The 20,430-nt window shown below is 40.4% G+C and overlaps 2 protein-coding genes across 2 annotated transcripts; both read left to right on the top strand.

Annotated features, from left to right (window-relative positions):
- Positions 1 to 1,109: 1,109 nt before the first annotated feature.
- LOC110985260 (formin-like protein 2) lies at positions 1,110 to 9,052 on the top strand. The gene is made up of 11 exons (XM_087139418.1): positions 1,110 to 1,264; positions 1,692 to 1,863; positions 2,330 to 2,457; positions 2,690 to 2,758; positions 3,232 to 3,318; positions 4,084 to 4,152; positions 4,415 to 4,495; positions 4,865 to 4,991; positions 5,336 to 5,436; positions 5,928 to 6,092; positions 6,438 to 9,052. The coding sequence occupies exons 1-11, from the start codon at positions 1,211 to 1,213 to the stop codon at positions 7,008 to 7,010; spliced, it is 1,626 nt and encodes a 541-aa protein (XP_086995544.1). The 5' UTR covers positions 1,110 to 1,210; the 3' UTR covers positions 7,011 to 9,052.
- Positions 9,053 to 16,586: 7,534 nt separating this feature from the next.
- Positions 16,587 to 17,757, top strand: LOC147798699 (uncharacterized). Its single transcript, XM_087139286.1, has 3 exons — positions 16,587 to 17,084; positions 17,236 to 17,448; positions 17,623 to 17,757. Exons 1-3 carry the CDS (start codon positions 16,587 to 16,589, stop codon positions 17,755 to 17,757), a joined length of 846 nt encoding a protein of 281 aa, XP_086995412.1.
- The last annotated feature ends 2,673 nt before the right edge of the window (positions 17,758 to 20,430 follow it).

The raw sequence follows: 20,430 nt of genomic DNA, 5'->3' as shown, positions 1-20,430 counted from the left end.
GACATAGCTACACGTATCACCAGGTTCAACGCTCTATCAATAGGGCCCGCTCCGTCTCTAGAAGTCTTGCACTCAAGGAGAAGACCCACCCCCCTGAAGGAACAATCCCTAGGGTTCCCTTGGTCACCACTTTCCATCCTCGTCTTCCTCCCCTCCGCAAAATAATCAACGACAATCATCCTATCCTCCACACTTCAGACCGCCTATAGCCAGTGCCCTACCAGACGCCCCGCTTGTGGCCTACGGGCGTCCCCGCAACCTACGGGACCTTTTCGTTCGGGCTGAGGTGCCCCCTTTGGATACCCTTCCCCCCTCCCAGCAAGGCACGCTCAAGTATGATTCTAACAGATGTGTTGTTTGCCAGAACCATGTCCTGGAATCAGATACTTTCTCTGGACACTCCTCCGGTACCACCCACAGACCCAAAGGCACTTGTAGCTCTTCTAATGTCATATATCTTATCTCTTGCAGGGTGTGCAGTGTTCAGTATGTTTGAGAGACTAAGAACACTCTCAAGAAGCGTTTCTATGGCCACCGATCTACGGTCAACACCAAACAGCTAGATACCCCTGTAGGCCACCACTTCAACCTTCCTAACCATTCTATGTCTGACATGATCTCACAGGGCATAGAATTGCTTGGGTTCCGTAAAGATGCTGTTCACTTCAACAGGGAGAAGGTTTATATCAAACACCTCCGCACCATACAACCCCATGGCCTGAACATCCAAGAGAGAAACTACTAATTAACACTCTTTTCTTTCCCCCTCTTTTGTCCGCAGATAATTACCCCCTCCCACGTGGGGTCCAGTTCCATCTGTTGTATTTTCTTTGATCTCTCTCCACCTTAAATTTCTTTGTTGTTCAACCATGCCTTTCACGCGGTCCCCTTTATCCAGCCTTTAACTTTCTTGACCTTTCCTTTTGTCCTCATCTATTGTTCTATTCACCCATGCTTGGCTGATTGTCTGTTTGCTTGTCCACTTGTCATTTGGCCTTTTGTCGAAACGTCAGGCCCTCCATATTTTAAAATTAAACAAGCGTGTAAATGTCGTCCTCACGACTAAGACAAAGTCTTTGTAAATATAAACTGAATCCTGTAATTTGAGGGAAAGGTAAAGTTTCTTCGTAGAATTAAACATAGAAGTAAGGTATGGATTGATTCTTTTCCAGATTCAAGAAGAAAAAGAAGAATAATTTCGAGCGCACCAATGCCTATGTTGAACTGGGTCACACTTTACCCAGTCACGAACACCATATTCAAGGTAAATTGAAAGCGAAAAGATCATGTTGGATTAGTCTGTCTCATTCTATGAAACTGTCGACATCTGATGCTGGTCTTGGTTCACGTGGTGAAGTTGTATTGTTAAATTTGATGTACATGTGCACGGCGTAACACTTGATCTTTCACTTTATGGCGTGCGGTAGACTTATAAACTGGAATTGTCTTGCTCAAGAATATGCAAATGTTAGTAAAGGAAAACAGTCGAGTCATGTGAGAGACAAAACGTCATTTAGGCTCAATCTTTCATTAAAACATTAAAAGTAAATTAAAGTTTGGAGCAAGGAAAAGTAAGCCACGTACTGTATGTCCAAATCAAGTCGTCTATAATCAAGAGAATTGTTCCGAAGTTTCTCCTTTTTATCAGCAAGCAATCGGCACTTTATCACTCTTGTCACCTTTATATCCAGACCATAGATGATGAGCGGGTTTTGAATGAACTAGACTTCACTGACTTCGAGCGGAACTTCCGTCTGCGAGAGAGCAAATACAACACGGCTGGCATGGAGAGGGTGAGACGGCTGCAAGAGAGACTAGCAGAAAAGATCACAGTGATTGAGACCAACAGAGCTAGGAATTTGGGTGAGAGAAGAACTGAAATCAATAGTCGATACTTTGGAACACATATTCAGTTTGTACTAAGGAGGAAGTGGACGATTCTGGTCCATCGGGAGAGTCTGTCTTCTATTACAATTCTAAGCGTTGAGTCATTTTTTTCGAGCTGTTGGTATTAAAATAAAATTGCTACTATAAAAGATGTAAGTTCAAAACATAATAGTGCCAAATTGAATTTGCGTTCAGATTTTTTCTGCATTTTTGACAAGTTAAAGGCTTCCTTTCAATTTCAAAACAGGGAAGGGACCTTACGTGAAATACGTAAAAAAACATTTAAGTACAAATCGTACGAATAGGCTAGATGCAAAAACAAGAGAGTTTACTTTAATTAACTTTGATAATATTGTTCAACATTCTCCAGATCGCACATCCGTTTTATTTTGCTGTCACTTTATTCGTTCCTTGTATATATTGTTTCAATAAATTCACTTAGTAATTACAAAGAGAAGGATTGGGTTATCGACTAAGGCAATCAAAGACGCCATAGACAAATGTGACACCAGCTTAGTTGCCGGAGAATTTGCGGAACTGCTTCTCAAGTTTCTACCGACAAAGGAAGAGGTAAATTCTGAAGGTCTAACTGTAAAAATAGCACATACATTGATTAAGTTCCACGCCTGTTATTTCATGGTTAGTACTTCATGGGTTACTCGCCATATGCATATTACCTTAGCACGTCGTTCTGGAATCCCATTACATGCTTGTTGCTGATGTGGTTTAAACTTGCACAGTGCCCAATGAAATCTGTACGAAAAACAACGAATGTTTACTTTTTCTGCCACCACCATTTTAGCTGAAGTCTCTCGCCAAACATGCGGACGATTATGAAGGAATGGGCGAAGCGGAGCAGTTTATGTTTCAGGTAAGAAACGTTTCAATGAAATTCCACGTCAGTTCGATTAAAGCCTTATTGCGATATTTGGCAGAGAGGTTGATATGTTGATAGCTGTCTGCTCTTCAGGGTCCCCCGAAACATAAAAACCTACCCTTTTCAATGTTAAGTTTTGTAGGTTTCGGCTTTATAAAACAGAGTGATCTCTTATTGGTCATTGAGATAAAAACCCAAGAAGAATTGCCTCTAATAAAAGTTGATAATTAGACTGATACCGTTTTGACATAAAATCCTATAACTAATCCTATAATAACATATCAAGTCTGCGTTTTACGATGACATTGTGTGTTACCTTAAAAACCTGATCCTTTTGTTATAAGCAAGTCAAACCATCTCGTACCCTTTTTTCAACTTTTAGCGCGCTGACTGTATAGAGTCCTCTTTTCGTAGTTTACGTATACTAGCTTGCTTTGATCAGGATCTGTTGTCTCTTTTCTCCTCAGATGGCGCGAGTGGACCGGTATGAATCCAAACTTCGTCTCATGGCTTTCATGGGCATTTACAAAGAGCTTATCGACTCACTCCAACCCGTAAGACGTGCTTTGTGTCAAACATTTCTGACATGTCTTTCATTCATGTCTACGAAGTCAGTCCAGTTGTGCTTGCAATCAACACCGACTCTATTTAGCGCATCTTCACAGAACATTTCACTGTTTTGTAACAAAAAATTAACGGACCATTGCAATGGCAATGTGTCAAATAAGTGTGGAACACAACAGACTTCCATGTAAATTTACAAAACTGTATAACATAGCAGGTTTTCCGTAACTGATAAGAAAACGAAGGGCGTCAAAATAAACAAGCATGGGAGAGGCATGTCCAGAATCGAACAAGCTGAAAACATCGGAAATGCTACTTCTTTGGTACCAGTGTGTTTTATCAGCAAATAATACTAAAAAGAAACTCTTCGTGATTGCTGCCTTATTGTGATGTTTGGACAAGGGAACAAATTGTCAGCTCGTCAATATTTTTAGGGAGATCTTAACTTTTCTGAGGCATTTGTTTGTCACAGGACCTTTATCCTGTGTTTTACTTTTACGACACTTGCAAAGATACACTTCTAATAATAAAGAATGCTTCGTACACCTGCTTCAAGTGGTCTTTATTTATGTTGACAAACAAATTATAAAAAGAGAAACTGACAAGATAAGAAAGGTTATAAATACTGGGGTGATTATCGAAACAAAGTGGTGCGAGATTTGAACCTACAACCTCAAAAATACTATATTAGGCCTATATGCAGTAGTAAATTGTTCGTTCTTTTACATTGTCTCCAAAACTCATTTTGAATTTAGGACATGACTGCTATCGTCAAAGCTGCAGAGAGCATCATGAAAAGCAAGAAACTGAAAAAGTTGTTTGAGGTAGGGTGGAGTTTTTGAAAGTTTGAAGATGAAATATTATATGTGACATATATATGAACATATTGCTCAACTAATTATACGCTGTTTTAAGATTAGATAACTGAATGTATTTGCGCGTGTGTCATTATACCAGAGGATAATATTTAAAAGCCTATATACCCTCTTGAAATTTGTTGGTTTTGCTTCTGTTGTCGCCAGTTCATATTCACTGATGGTAGCCTTAAACCTTTGAAAGTAATAGTTTTTCGTATTGCTTACTCAGATTATTTTGGCATTTGGTAACTACATGAATAGCAGTAGAAGAGGTACAGCAAGCGGCTTTCGATTGGAGACGTTAGACAATGTGAGTGTGCATCTCCGCTCGTACACCTGTATTGTGCTCCATTTGTAAAACCTTTTTGTGTAAAGTTAAGCAGTATCTAAATTGTTTCAGTGATGATTTGCTTACTGCTTACCACTGTTCTTTATTTTTTCAAGAAAGCTATTACAAAATAATAAAATCTAAAATTTTCTTTTGTGACAAAGGGACAACTTTTAAAGTTTATAATCCATCATCTTGGATTTTTTTTTTTAATTTTGCCTTTGAATTTTGAGACCCTTCAAAAGAACATGTTTTAAGTTTGTAAAGAGCGCCGTATCATAATATCCAGGCCTTGTTTTGTACTAAATTATTCCATACTCCTAATTTGTGTCATTGTGTTATTGCCATCAGTTGACCTTTGTCAAAGCTGCGGATAGATCGCATAACTTCCTGAATTATCTCGCCGAGACGGTCAGGCGATGCTACCCTGAAGTTCACAACTGGTATGAAGACCTGCTTCTGGATCAAGTCAAAAGTTGTAAGTCTTTCTTCCTCGGTAAACAGAGATACTCCAGATGAGTTATTTTCGATTCACAGACGCCAACAGTTTTGCCGTTTTGGAAGTTAATAGGTTACGCATTAGCTGTAGCGTTTGAACATACAGTAAAATAAATGGTCCTGCAGTTGCATCGTTCGAGTAGGCCGAATATTTTGGGATGACACAATGTGTTCCTTGCCCAAGATATTGTCGCTTTCATTGATGCAATTTTGTGAATACTGGTATGGAGATTGGAGAGTTTTGTTACTGTTATTCTGCAAAGATGTCATTTATGGTAGTTACTATAATCATGATCTCCTATGTTGCTGTTTTAATTCCCCAAGCATCATTGGAATCTCTGACCATGGACATTCACGGGCTTCGGAAAGGACTTGAACTGGCCAAATCTGAGAGAGATCGTCAGCAGAACAACCCAATCATTGACGTGAGAATGTTTTCCCTCATTGATCCGTGAATTATCACAAAAATAAACTTGATATGATGCTTTTTCGTAGCTTTGAAGCACCGCGAGTATTCTTTTACTTGAGATTTGATTGGGACAGTTAGCACCAAGTTCAGAAAGCGCAGTCCAAATCTATTGTGTGGTACTTCTTGTAAGTTCGTGGATGCGCGTGTCGAACCGTTCACTTGGCGCATGCATAATTTGAGTAGCCTTAAAGTCAGTGACATCCATGTACCTCTTTTGTGTGTACAGCACATTTTGTATACTGTGGATTCTGTAGGTCAACTCTGACCAGGAGATGGCCGTGTGTCTTGTGGGCAAACTTTTGGGACAAGGTTGATTATCTCCGAGTCAACCCTTGGAAGCTCAGTACTCGAATGCAGCATTTCTTTAAACTGTGATCTTCTTTCTTATGGGTGTCAGTTCAAGATAGGCGTTCCAAATGACAATATCGTAACTTTCTTGTCCATCAGGAGTTCTACAAGGCTTCTTCTGACAAAGTGTATGAACTCTCCGAACGGTTTAAGATCATGGAAGACACCTACAAGCACCTGTGTACGCTTTTCGGTGTCAAACATAAAGAAATGGAACCCAGTGAATTCTTCAAAGTTTTTACTCAGTTTGGTATCGAATACAAGGTGAGAAGGCCCTTTGGACATTTACATATGCAATGATATTTCATTCTTTGAACCAGAAAGGGAAGATGTGCAAATGGAATTGATTTAATCCTGAGTCTTTCACTGCTTGTACCGTGGGTTCGAGGCGAACCAGTGCTTATTTGTTAAATGAGGTTGTGAGGTTATTTTCTTCGTCCCTTTCTCAAGATATTACAGTAACCGTCTTCCCATGCCCGTTGAATTCCCAATCCAGTTAATTAAGAATTCTGAGTTAAAGCTACAAACATGTCTAAACCGGAAAATATTTACGTCTGTACAGTATTTCTTTGGTATATGCCTCATTCAAACTCTTATTTCTGACTTAAGAAAGCAGCAAAGGAGAATTTGGATCGTCCGATCAGGGCCAACCCTGCCAGGAAACAGACCGTCAATGCCACGCGCCAGGTCTCGGCCGAAGAGGTCACCGCGCAGGCGCAACAGAAGCCGCAAAAGTCCAAGCTGTTCTTCAGCCGAGGGAGTAGTAAGTCTAAATCCAGCAATTCCAACTCTGTAGATATTGCCAAACGATCGTCGCCCACCAAGCTGTCCTCACCAGCTTCCAGTGACTCTGGGGTCTTTCTGACCGCGACGCCGGAGATGGAGCGGGACTTAGACTCCATCCCATACGCCCCGACTTACCAGAACGGACACGCTGACATACACGAGAACAACAACGACGAGAAGACGGCCGTAATGAATGGGGTAGTCCTGCTGGGACAGCGACCGTTTAATGTAAATAACAACAGTGATAGCTATGCAGGTATGGCTGAAGATGACGGGTATTATAACACGGACCCACTACTTGATGAAGCTTCACCATCAGGAACAAATCCTGTTTACTCTGCTACCATCGCTACACTTGATCGTGCCAAACCTGAAAGCCACACGTATAGGTTTTAACTACAAATTTGGAACTCCAAGCTTACTTCAGGTAAAACCTGAGTCTGCTTACTAGTCTCGTCTTTCAGACTGAGACCTTGGTAGTTGCACTGTGATTAATGAATAAAACCTGATGAATTTAGACTGTAATTTGTTGTGAGTATATCTACAGACTGCTGATTCGAGCTTTTGGAAAATGAGACTACATTAATCCCCCCCCCGATCAAGAGTTAAGTTACCAGTTCTGCCAGAAAATGCTCGTGGTGTCTAAGGAGGTCATTTTGCTCCAGTTTAGTATTTGATCGTTTGTAATTACACTCTTCAAGCTTAGTGAGAATGTACTGGATACCCTATGGACATGATGGATGGGGGTAACAAAAATGTGGCTAATTAAGCGCAACATTTGCGAAACGGCACGACTGGAAGAAGCCGTAATGATAGAATTACATTATTGTTTGTAAATTCTAATGCAGCTGATGGAGTACAATTGTAATGCCGTATGCATATGGACATGCTTTAAAAAGTTCTGTCTCACGGTGCACGTTAATACAGAAAGTGCATTCTATAATTGGCTGGCCAATGTCCTTTGGACAAAAGATTGGTTTTTGTTTTCTGTTGACTGTTTTTGTTTTACTGATTTTCTGCAGAAAAACAAAAGGTGTCATAAGCAACGTGCATAAAATGGTATAACGTTATGCGTTTAATATGCGTAATGATTAGATATTGGTAGCGTAAACCGTGTCACGTTCTTAAAAGGTTACAGTCAGTCAACTCAGATGTTAAGTTTTCGCTGGATTTCTAGATCACAGGGTTGCAAGCAAATTATTAGAAAGTGAAAAGGTGTATTCGTTTGAAAAAAGAAGATTGGAATGTCAAGATGAATTCTAGCCCATAACATTCAATTTGACTGGTGTGACTGTGAAAGGACATCCCCCATAGAGCCTTTGGGAGATGGTAAAGAGAGGCGAAATTTTCTGATGCTTGTAATTTTCTTCTCCAGAAATTATAAAAACTCCCCACTCCTTAGAAATGCCATCAACGATTACATACTAATTTTTGGACCCCCAAATAAGTTCCCGCCCCTCAAATACTTGGTTCTGGATACGTCCTTGTGGATGCGTAGCTTGTAGGCTGGCTCTTTTCGTAGAAAAAAATCTACAACTGTACAAAGTTATGTCTTTAAATATATCTACGTCAAAGGATCACCTTAAAAAATCACATCAAGTGTATAAACAAAATATCTGCTACGTACAATTTTAACTCATTTTACCTGAGTACCTGGTTTTCATTTTTCGTAAATATACATTTTCATTTAGGAAGACAAATCGCAGAAAAACCTAAATCTTTAACCATAATGATCTGTGAAAGATTTTAAGTAACCAAAGTCAATACTGTTCAAGAATCTTCGGCAAGAAGTGTCTTTATTTACCGTACAAAATAATAAGCTTGTTCGACATTTCAACGCAGACTCATCAAACTGAACAAAAGGGCCGTGAACGCCTGCTCCAAAATATTCGGCCTGTGCGTTGACATGCGCACTCTACAGCCTTGCTGTAAGGGCGATCTCGCACGTGTGCGAGTTGATTCCGTTAGATCGACCTGTAAAGCACTTTATTTCACCATTGAGCCGTGAGAGAACTACATCTTTATTTTTGTCCAATGAAAGAAATAATTCTGTAATTCTGCTTTATTTTCATTTAAATGAGGCTGAGCAGTCACTGAACGAAACCGTCGACCATTGCCAGAGAAGATTATTTATAATGTATTTGCCCTTCGGTTAAGACATAGTGTAACAGTCACTTTAAATTACCAAGCTAAGTATGGCACAGTATTCTACCCAGTTTCCATTGTAGTATACCTTGATAATTCTTTTGCACTTGTTCATTTTGAGGATGGTTGTCGCAAAATTGTATATAAAATATGTGTACATGTGTATTTATTTTCCGAAGTCATAATTCCTGTACATTTCATGAAATTTCCAATTGTTACAAGTTTATTATACAGAAATGTAAATTTGTCACGTGGATATTAAAGGAACAAATAAAATTCGATCATAAGCTAAACATTTCACTCTGCCAAACTATTCAGATTGTGTCTTCAAAAAGGGGGATTTTAGGAGACAGCGAAAATGTGACTCACATGATGTCTCTTTCTGGTCATTTAATTATTTCAAAAAATAATAGGATATGTCATTTTCGAATAAATTTTTAACAGTATGATAAGTTCAAAACACCAGTGGCAGAAGGAAACAATGAATTTTTCAAGATTTGGATCGTCCGTCGTTTTGTCTGCTTGTCTATGCGGTTGTGTAACAAGTTTAAAATGGGAGGGTATAAAGGGGAATTTTTCTCAAATGATTGTCCATTTTCTAATTTGTTGAAGAATCCTCTCTTGAAAGTGCTAGGACTATCTTTGACGTAAAAAAAAAAGGCAAGCTGTCTCCACAGAGTGACTCCCCAGCCCCATTCCAACTGGATGAGGCACTGCACCTGTCTACACTCAAACTATAATCTGAAACTTGTGATGGACCTCGTAGGGTGCAGGACTTGGCGGCAACCTTTCACAGTTATAGGTTACAGGCAATTAATTTACTCAGGTGAAGAGTGGATTCCCCTCTAGAAAGAAGAATTTTCCATGGATCACCACGGGAGGCAAGTTTTATTTTACCACTCGAAGCATTCATCGTCAGCCAATTATAGACCGTTCTATTGAACCGTGAATGTCAATATAGCCTTTTTGAATGTTGGCGGTCAGCAAAGGCTAATTTAGATTCCATACATATCAAATTTGAACCGTTTTAAGACTGAAATTTTGCAGTGAACTTGCAGTAGATGCAAGGCCCTGTTGAATGTATAAGTACTAAAATATATCTTTATCTTATGCCAACACCAACTATTTTCTAACAGACGGTGCTTCTGACCAAAGGTGTAAACGATATCCAGAAGAAATTTTTCCACACACGTAATGCCGTGATGAAGTTTAGCTCACAAGTTACCTTCAAAGGCTATTTCACTTTACACTATGCTATTGAAAAATTCAAGACTCTATTAGGAACTTTTTAAAGTTCCTCAAAAAGTCCTTAAAATTATATGATTCGCATCCATGATCAGATATAATGTATTATATTTTTAATGGTACATGTGATGATTATATTTATTCAATTAATTTTGTAACTGCAAGTGAAATACTCAAAGGAAAGCCCGAGGAAAGAAAATGAAATCCTTTGTCCTAAAATTGTCAAAACGACCAAATTGATTGTAGAGTATGCTATATAAGAAAGCCCCCAAAAGGTTTAAACAAAATACACACATAGTTTGACTGAACATTCCATGTGTCATGTGGGATTGCATTGTTTAGCTGTATGGATACTATTTTACTGACGCCTCTTTGACAAGATTTTCTATTTACCAGTGATTTGTACTCGCCGACGCTTGAATTTTTACTCACAATTCATGATACAAATGTAACTCTTATAAGTATTTAAACCCCTAAAATTAAGGCTTTTGTTTACTTCTCTCTTGTTCAGTGCTATTGAATATATTTTGCTATTGAACATATTTTGCCCGGTGGGAAGTTAAGAAATACCTTAAAATCTGCCCTTTTTCTCACCTCCAATAGTGGGGAATGATCCATTGCCCATCCTTTACGTATTTCTATCTGTTAAAAGCCTCACCTCTATCTCTGATCTACTTGTGAGGGAATTAAGGTAAAATGTGCTATCACTGTTTAATTATTTTTGTAAAACCCTGGAACACAAGGGTTTTCCCAAATGATGCCATTGCATTCTTATGACAAACCTTGTTCAAGCCACGGGAGAAAACGAGACCTTCATTCCGATGTTTTATTTACATGTGCTAGTAATAATTTCCTGTTCAGAACCCTACTAAAAATGGCCTATTCAGACTAATTGATTTTTTAATTGGATTTAATTGGATTGAATTGGGTCCAACTGGCAATCAATTGGTGCTGTTTATTTTCCCCAAGCAATTGGAATTTCAAATGGGAATCAAATGGTTCCAATTTGTATACTTTCTCTCTGTTTGTTTTTCTTGATCAATTGGAAATTTCAAATGGGACGCAACTGGTTCCAATTGGATTGCTTTCAGCTTGTTTCCCCCATCAAATGGATTTTTCAAATGGGGCTCTGTTGGTTTGAATTGGTATTGAAATGGTTTCAATTGGCTCTTGTGTTGGTTACAATTGGATTGTAAATTGGCATTCAAAGGGTGTCAATTGGTTTGAAATGGTACAACTAAGAAAAGGTCCGAAATCACTATTCAAACCAATTGGACCCATTGATTCCAATTTATGCCAAGCAAAAGCAACTGGTTTTGGAATTGGTTACTGAATGGGTAAGTATGGTGGATCCAGTTGGTATGTGAATTGCATCCAATAGTATAAGTGAAGTGGTCTCAATAGGTAAATGAATTGGACATTTTCAGTAGGAACTGAATGATAACTTTCTAGTTCCAATATATCTAAATTGCTGGAATTTTCTTTCAAAGAAAAGATTGCATCCTGGATTGATGCGAAAGCAATCCAAATATTTAAAGGACAATTTGCCTTTCATGTTTTGAACAAGTCAGATTTCTTTAAACGAGAGCTGTTCATTTCATAGTCATTTTTTGTTTCAGCGCTAGTGAGAACCATTCCCAAAGTAACCCTACTTGCCGTTAACAATCACAAAACAGTAAGGCTACAAGCAGTTCAATCAATGAAAGCACAACTTATATTTAAGTAACAAAAGCATGTGTTATACAGCATAGTTAATTAAATTTGGATTTTTACTCACACCTTCATCAACCCAACACAACTTGCACTGAGCGAACAGTTATTAAAATGTGTGCATCATACATCATGTTTCATGTAAATCAAAGTTTCCAAATTAAACTTCATTGACTTCATTAATTTTTATCCATACACTTGACGGATGTGTTCCTAACGATGCTTTTACGTTTTATTCGGCTGTAATTTGTAAAAACACCCAGTTTATCGGTTCATCCGATGAAGAAATACCAACATGCAATTGAGTTGGTACACGCCGGTGATATACACCGGCGTCCCACTCCAAGAGAGCCTCCTCCTGTTCTCCTTTACCGACCTTGACCACGCCCTCTTTGTATTCGATCCAGAAAAGACCGGGACTCGTTGATATCTACCAGGCCTATCTGGTTAGGAAGTGTGACCGGTTCGAGACACAGTGTGCAGAAGCACGGTCTGGTGGACTACCATTTGTTTTAAATACCCCCGATAGCTAATTAACAGTATAAAACAGAAATAAATTTGTGTGGATGTACTTTCCATATTCTTCACTGTAAAGTTCCCTGTATATAAAACATATACATTAACCAAACAATGCACAAAACAGTACGGCATGCAAATGAAACATTTCATTCCGAAATTACAGATATCTTCACTTTTTCTTTTCGTTTTAACAAACTTTTCTCTGTTGCCAGAAGTGACAAAGTAACATCATATGCCTAAATAGAGACCTTTGTTGGAAACAGAAGTAACTCTATTTTTTATCTCGAATTCAGCTGTCAAACAAAGCAGTGTTTTTGTAAGGTACATGTACAGAGATTTATTGGGTGATATCTGCATATGGGTATTTTCAAACCATTTCAGTCTGATTCCCAGGACATGGTTGACATTCTACACAATATGGAAAAAAATGTTGGTTGTGATTATTGATGTAAGTTATAAATCTTCAATTTTACACGGTATTATCACCTTGTACTTTTCACAGTTGTTTATACCAATAGTGAAGAACGAGGAAGCTGTTTTATTAGTCAGAAGTAAATCGTTTGGCTGTAATTTTTTGTATTACGACGTTTATCAATCCTTAAGTGAAAAATCCTCAGTTCATCTTAACAAACGGTGCATAGCATCTTAAATCTGTAAACTACCACACTACGATGAGCTTTAGTTTACTGTCTTAACCAAGTACCAATACTACTCAGTTCGGTATCAAGGTCATGAGGGCTGGTAAAATGGAAATGCCTTTTAAAACTAAATGTCCAAATTTCTTCCTTAATAATAGAATCCTCAACTTATCTCCAACAAATGTAGTTGTGCCAAATGTCTTAATTCGAAGTTCTGACCCCGGACTTAGGAGTAACACTACCACTTAAGACCACTAAATAATACTAATACCCCAAAGAAAAGAGGAGAATTCTTCAAATTGTTACACACTTTAATCACTGAGTATAATTACCCCTAACTTGGGGTAAAGATCATTACTCCCAGTTGCTTTCCTCGTTTCTGTCCGTTTTCGCCTTGCATGCTCCCCAGAAAGCGAGGTTGAAAAATGACCAGCAGGGCCTGCTGTTCTGTTTAAAAATGAGGTAATACAATGATTCTGTTCCATTTACATGGTAATTCGTGATTTGTGCTGACGTCATGGTCTTTGTATACTTCATTGTTCACTATTTGCACTTTTGTAATTTAGTAAATGTAATTCTGCCCTAGGCCAAGGCATAGCAATTAATTATAGTCCCCTTGAGGATTCATTTGAACGAATAAGCCTTTCAGTCATGCCTATGAAGATTATCTGTCTTTTTATCAGGTAGCTTCTAATGAAATCTCAATTACTGTAATGAGTAATGGTTTATTGCTGTCTGAATGTCTTTGAGCTTTTCTAGCTGAAAATTCTAGAAACAATGGGTTTTCATCTTCCAAAACATGTTAAATATTGAGACCCAATTCAGAACCACAAAAAAAAAGCCTGAGCGCAAAAGCGCTTTTCTTTGGGGAATACAGAAAAAATGTCCTTTTTAAAGTTTACCCATAGAAAAAATGAGTGTAACCTTGTTGGGTTCTTGGGCCAACGTCCCTTCCATACGTGAAGGGAAATAGCAACCGCTTGGACCTTTTACCGACCCATGTCGTCCACGTTTGAATAGCATAGAAAGAGGCTGATCTGGAATCCAGTAAGCATAAAAACAACTTGGCCTTTGTCGTAATGACCCTTCAGCGTGTTTTCTTCATGGACTCTCCTCAGAAACAATGTCTTTGTGCTTGATATCCGCCACATATCTAATTTTTACAGTGCATTAAGCTGCGACATGCGTTCCCTTATCATGCATAAGTAGAAAGTTCACATGTGTATCTACTTCCCAAGATCATAATTCTCCTACATTCTGTGAATTTTCCAATGACAAATGGTAAATGCAAATTTGCCACATGGATGACGGATCATTACCTCATTCTGTCAAATTATTGATTTTGCATCTTCGAAATAAGTACAAAAACGAACCTCACAAGCAAAACCGGAAAGCTTTTAACAAACTTCAAAAAGTCCGGCTTTTTAGGCATGATGTCTCTTTCTTATGATCTATTTTCATCATTGGAAAATACGATTGTAGGTCCTTCCCTATTTGTCACCAATTGTAAGTGCAAATTTATATCCAGAAAACAACAAGGGTTTTATAATTGTCATCATCTCTCTGTTCGTCTTGCGTATGTCTTGTAGTATATCAGGCTTTGAATGGAGAGGGGGTAATTGGGACTTTTTTCTTAAACTTATATTTTGGCCCCAAATCCAATCTCAGTAAGGTTTATAGTCATTCGTTCAGCCCTACAGTCTTCCACGTTCCCTATATCTTTACTAGCAATAAGGCATGTCATTATCAAAAGTGTAGAGGATATTGTGGCGAAACAGGGTAGCTGCGCAGACTTGTGTTTAGTCTGGGTCAATAATAATTCAGGCGCGTCTAATTTATGCATTAAACATGCGCGCGGCAACCAATCAGAGGCACGCATTACCTTAGGTTTGGGCGCTTGCTGCGTGGGTTGCGGGGACTTCTCAAGATGGCAGCGTGCTAACCAGAGCTCTGTGGAGTTGTATTGTGTTTCGAGAGTAAATCTGACGTACGACCGCCGGTGGTTGGGGGTCTACCTCAAGTGTACCTGGTGCGATCGTTAGTGTGGTGCTTGTTCTCAGTTGCCGGAGCTGCCGATTATATCAGATCTCTTTGAAGATTGGGAATCGTTAGACAGTCTCGTTTATTTCAGAAGTGGTAGATTATAGGGTTACGGAACCCGATTGAACCAGTTAATTGGGGAATTAGCGAAGCTTAGACTAGAAGGATTGTGTGCTGTTGTTCCATGCTTGTTGGCATAGCGACGGTTGGTTGCAGTCCTGGTCTGGGAGCTTGCTTTCCTCGTTGAGGTTTACTGGGTGCAGGTTTCCGTTAGAGTCTGGTGAGGACTATTATAATCGCCTTCTTAATCAACTTACCTGTGCTATTTCGTAATAACTTGAAGTGGGTGAGGGTTATTTAAGTCACATTAAACCTTGTTGCAATTTGGGAACTGTGTTGCTTCTTAAGGCAGTAGAGATTATTGTTGTATAAGTCTACCCTGTTGTGTTGGACAATTACGAAGGTTGTATTTGCTTGTGTGGTCAAGTCGTATCAGTTATAAGCCATCGGTAGATTATTTATTTAGACTTGAGGGTTACCCTGATCACTGTGAGGGTTACCTGGTTATTGTGAGGGTTACCATGATCGCTGTGAGGTTTACCCTGATCACGATGAGGGTTATTCTGGTGTAGGTTAAGGATAAGGCAGATTAATCACGTTCGTGGTGCAGTTGACCACGTAGGATTACCTCCCCGTGAGGATAATTTTGTATATAGTTAATTGCTGTTGTATATAAAGGATAACTGAGCACTGACATTGAATAAACCAATCATATAACTGCCTTAGAAATCACTGGTCACCATGAGATTTAGTCAGACCTGTATCCCTTATTGACATTAATTGTAATCTTTCTTGACATTGGGATCAATTACCTAATCACAGAGCTGTGGTAAACTTCCACCAAACGAACAGCCCCTAAGGCATAGTCCACCGATCGTTAACTGATATCCCCCCTTGTGTTTGGATAGCCGCTCATTCTTGCGTAAGGTTAAATAAATATATTTTTGGAGTTAGGCCAGGTCAATTCTGTCTCCGATCAGGCCAGTCTGCTGGTCCGCCACAAAAAGGTGTCAGTTGTCCCGCCACAATATATTAGCCAATTAGAATGTAGTATTACTCAGCAAGTGACTTAGGGCACACCCACTCACAGTGCTGTCCAATCCCCAGCACGCCTGCCGTGCTCAGGGCAGCCAGGAGAACGTCCCAGCAGACTGCCCGCCGCTGCGCCAACATCTACTGGCTGAACCTATGTAGCAGTATCCAGTCAGCTGCAGACAGAGGAGACGCGAGAGGCATGCATGAGGGGATCAAGAAAGCGACAGGCCCAGCCCCCACCAAGTCTGCCCCCTTCAAGTCGAAGACAGGCGACGTAATCACCGATCAGTGCAAGCAGGTCGAACGCTGGGTGGAGCACTACCTAGAGCTGTATGCTACGCAGATTGTCGTCACTAACGACACCCTGGCCGCCACCCCTGACCTGCCAGTGATGGAAGAGCTCGACGACCCACCCACAGAGGAGGAGCTCAGCAAAGCCATCAACTGCCTCGATACTGGGAAGGCCCCAGGGAGCGACGTCATTCCGGCAGAAGTACTGAGCAGCAGGTAGCCTGGGCTACTTGTGCCCCTACATGAGTTGCTCTGCCGATGCTGGGAGGAAGGCCACATTGCTCAGGACATGCACAACGCTAATATCGTCACCTTATATAAGAAGAAGGGCAACAGAAGCGATTGCAACAGTTACCGAGGGATGTCCCTCCTCAGCATCATGGGAAAAGTCTTCGCACGAGTTGCCCTTGTCCGCTTGCAGACCCTCGCCTCCCGCGTCTACAAAGAGTCCCAGTGTGGCTTTTGTGCTGGCCAGTCGACGGTGGACATGGTTTTCTCGCTGCCTTGCCTTCATCAATCCTACGAAGGCATTCGACCTAGTCAGCAGGAGCGGACTGCTCAAGATCCTCCAGAAGATCGGCTCCCCCTCACACCTGCTTCCTTCCACGACAACATGCATAGCACGGTGTGTGTCAATGGCGCCACCTCAGAGGCCTTCCCTGTCAGCAGTGGTGTAAAGCAGTGCTTTGTCCTCGCGCCGACGCTTTTTCGTATCTTCTTCTCTGTGGACCTCCAGTACGCCTTCAAGGACTGCAGTGAGGGGGTTTACATTTACACCCGGCGGACGGTAAGCTCTTTAACATTGCCCGTCTCCGTGCCAAGACCAAGGTGACCCAGGTGCTCATCCGCGAAGTTCTTTTCGCGGATGACTCAGCCCTCGGGTCTCACGCGCAAGAAGGCCTCTAGCAGCTTGTCGCCTGCCTCTCCTCGCCTGCAAGGAGTTCGGATTGATCATCAGTCTGAAGAAGGCCAACATCATGGCGCAGGGTACGGACCAGCCCCCTACGATCACCATCGACGGCCACGTGCTGGAAGCTGTGGACGACTTCACCTATCTTGGGTCCACCATCTCAAGCTTGCTCTCCCTGGAGGCAGAGATAAGCAGCAGGATCACAAAGGCCGCCGCAGCCATGTCCAAGCTACACCAGAGAGTCTGATACAACTCCAGCCTCACGGAGAAGACAAGGCTGCGCGTCTACCAGGCCTGTGTGCTCACTACCCTCCTCTATGGCAGCGAGGCATGGACCCCCAATGCAAGGCAGGAAAAGAGACTCCACAGTCTCCACCTTAGGTGCCTGTGACGCATTCTTCACATCCGCTGGCAGGATAAGGTTTCCGACGTGAAGGTGCTCCAGCGTGCCGGCATGATGAGCATGGTCGCCATCCTGAGAGAGAGACGTCTACGTTGGCTTGGCCACGTACAAAGAATGGACCCTGGCCGCATCCGTAAGGACCTCTAGTATGGCGAGCTGGCTGAGGGCGCACGACCAATCGGACGCCCTCGCCTACGCTTTAAAGATGTCTGCAAGAGAGACCTGAAGCAGTACGGCCACGTGGGAGGACCTTGCTGAGGACCGCACGTCCTGGCACACAACTGTGAAGAGCGGTGTGTGGATGGTTGAGGAGTCTAGAAACACAACCATCGCCGCCAAAAGAAAGGATTTACTCAAGCAGGAATCGAGCTATCTTTGTCTGTTTGTCTGTTCTTCCCACGAAACTATCTCGTTTAAATAAAAAATATTGCATGGGAAAACACTGGCCAAACAAAATCAACAATTTGTTTCTTTCAACGTTCAACTCATGTTAACTTAAAGTATGTTTGGCTCCTTTGCGTAAATAAAATAAGAGTAATTTTCTTGATCAAATTAATCTCACTTCATGAGGGGGAATTTTTTTTTAATAACAGTTCATTTGTTTTCATCAGTTAAAGAATCCTCAACCGGCCTCTAAGAAATGTTGAAGTGTTTATACTCTGATTATCTGCAAATAGCCCTAAACCATTGACAACAAGTCTGGGAGGGGAGTTACCCTCTCCCCTTGTTGCGCTGATGTTTTAACAGTTAATTTGATGTGTAATGATTTCTTTTCTGTTCTTAAATGTTCAAAGTTGAGTTTCACGTTCAAATGGTTTTACCGTTTCTGTGTATAAGTGGTACCAGACTAATGAACATTCCTTGGTTCCTTGCTGCTGTGTTGGGTAATTCCAGTGTGTTGTACGTGAGAATATAATGATATTACCCCCCATTGTGATACTTACTCACGATTTGTTTTACCAATATCCCACTTTTTAGGAGCGAATCATTTTCCCAGGGATGGGTTACTGGAATATTTGCTGGAAATAGGGAGCACCACTATACTACTAGTTAAGTAGATATGTTCCAATTGCGTTCGATGGACTTCTGGAAACAATTTGGAAACTGATCTTAGACTCAGACCCGTGAACAATTTTTGTTTGGCCTTCTTCGCTAAAAAAAACTTGTAATCTGAGGTGGAGTGCGTCTAGTGTTTTTTATGTATTTGTTGTTGGAAATTGTGGAATTCTGAATGGAGTAATATGAAGAATGTCCTTACATTCAGGAAAACACGAAAGTGTCAATGTGAATTTAGTTCGAAGGCCTGAGGATTAGACTAAAAAATCTCAATGTTGGTAGTGGAAAACAGAAATTGAGTAATAAAGTGTAAAGTTTGGCCTTTTTACTTTAAACAAGTAAATTTCAGGTGGGAACAATTTTGCTGAGATTGAGAAGTACGAAACATTTGAAAGTATTCTGAAACACAGCAAAAGCAAACCCGACTCTGGTAACAAGAACAACTATGTTTTTCGAAATGGAAAGTGTTACGACTCATTTTCATTAATTCATTGTTTTTCATACTGACACAGAGGGATAATGTATAACAGTATACATGAAATATTGTGCAAAGACTGAATTATTGCACTTGGACACTGAATTTCTAGTGGAAAGTAATATTTATATTTGCCCACTGCTGACTTTGTGGTAAGTTTATAATAAATACATATAATTGAATTCTTTCTAATTAAGTGTAATTGACAATCAAGAATGTTCTCTTGCTTTCCTTGTTGAATTGACTATAGTCTGATGAGTATGGCCTACGCAGTGAAACAAAGCAACAACCTGTGATTGCACCTATCCCAGATTCCTGATCGGAGAGAGCCAAGTAGGGGTAACAACATAATAATAATAATAATCTAATATTCATAATGCACTTTTTAGAAGTGATCAAAGGCGCATTACAGAATTAAGTTAAAAATCAGGAGGGATTAGAAAATAAAAGAAATGAAATCGAATAAATTAACCTGAAATAACGGTTCCCAAACCGCAGCATGGGGACACGTTCGTCTAACCAAAGGGGGAAGATATTACCTAAAACTATCCCTGCTGACGTCGGTGATGTCTTTATTTTCTCTGGGACAGAATCCTCTGACGCAACCAATAACTTCGAATTACTTGTTACTAGACACTTGGCTGGATTTGAGTCTATTGACCATGACTGAGATTAAGAAACCCTGATCACTTGAAAACTTTTCCCTACTACCGTCATATAAAGTCGATATCACGAAAAAAAAGCCTTTCAATCAAAACAGAAATCTTAAATTATTACACACTCAATTCCCTTACTTTGATAAACTTAAAGCAAAGGTCACTACTAACACCTGCTTTCTTTGGATCTGCAATTTTTCCTCCCACGTGCACCCTGGAAATAAGCAAATGCCTGGTCCCTGAGCGCATCTCTCCTTGACCAGGTAATGAAAAGTGAGCGATATCAACAACGGAATGAAAGAACGAGGCCAAGATAACACAAAACCTTGGAACTGAACATATCTTGGTTTGACTGACCGACTTGGTACTAATAAATTCTGCTTAATCAGTTTCAAGAGTTTTCACTTGTAACGGTTACCAGCAAGGTTGGCATCTTCTGTGGAAGAATGGGGTAAATCGGTGATGTCCATGGTCTGTTCTATTTGGATGGTAATTTATAATTTCTGCTGGCGTCAAATCCCCGGTAAGCTCTTAGTAAAGGTAATTCTACCCTGGCCAAGGCGTAGCGATATAATTAAATCCCCCTTGAGGAATAAGCCAATAAGCCTTTCAGTCATTCCTATGAAGATCCTC

The sequence above is a fragment of the Acanthaster planci genome, linkage group LG07 (genome assembly GCF_054643075.1).
Source record: "Acanthaster planci isolate LZ-2023a linkage group LG07, COTS_SCS, whole genome shotgun sequence".
Classification (NCBI taxonomy): Eukaryota; Metazoa; Echinodermata; class Asteroidea; order Valvatida; family Acanthasteridae; genus Acanthaster; species Acanthaster planci.
This window is presented reverse-complemented; position numbering and strand designations above follow the sequence as displayed.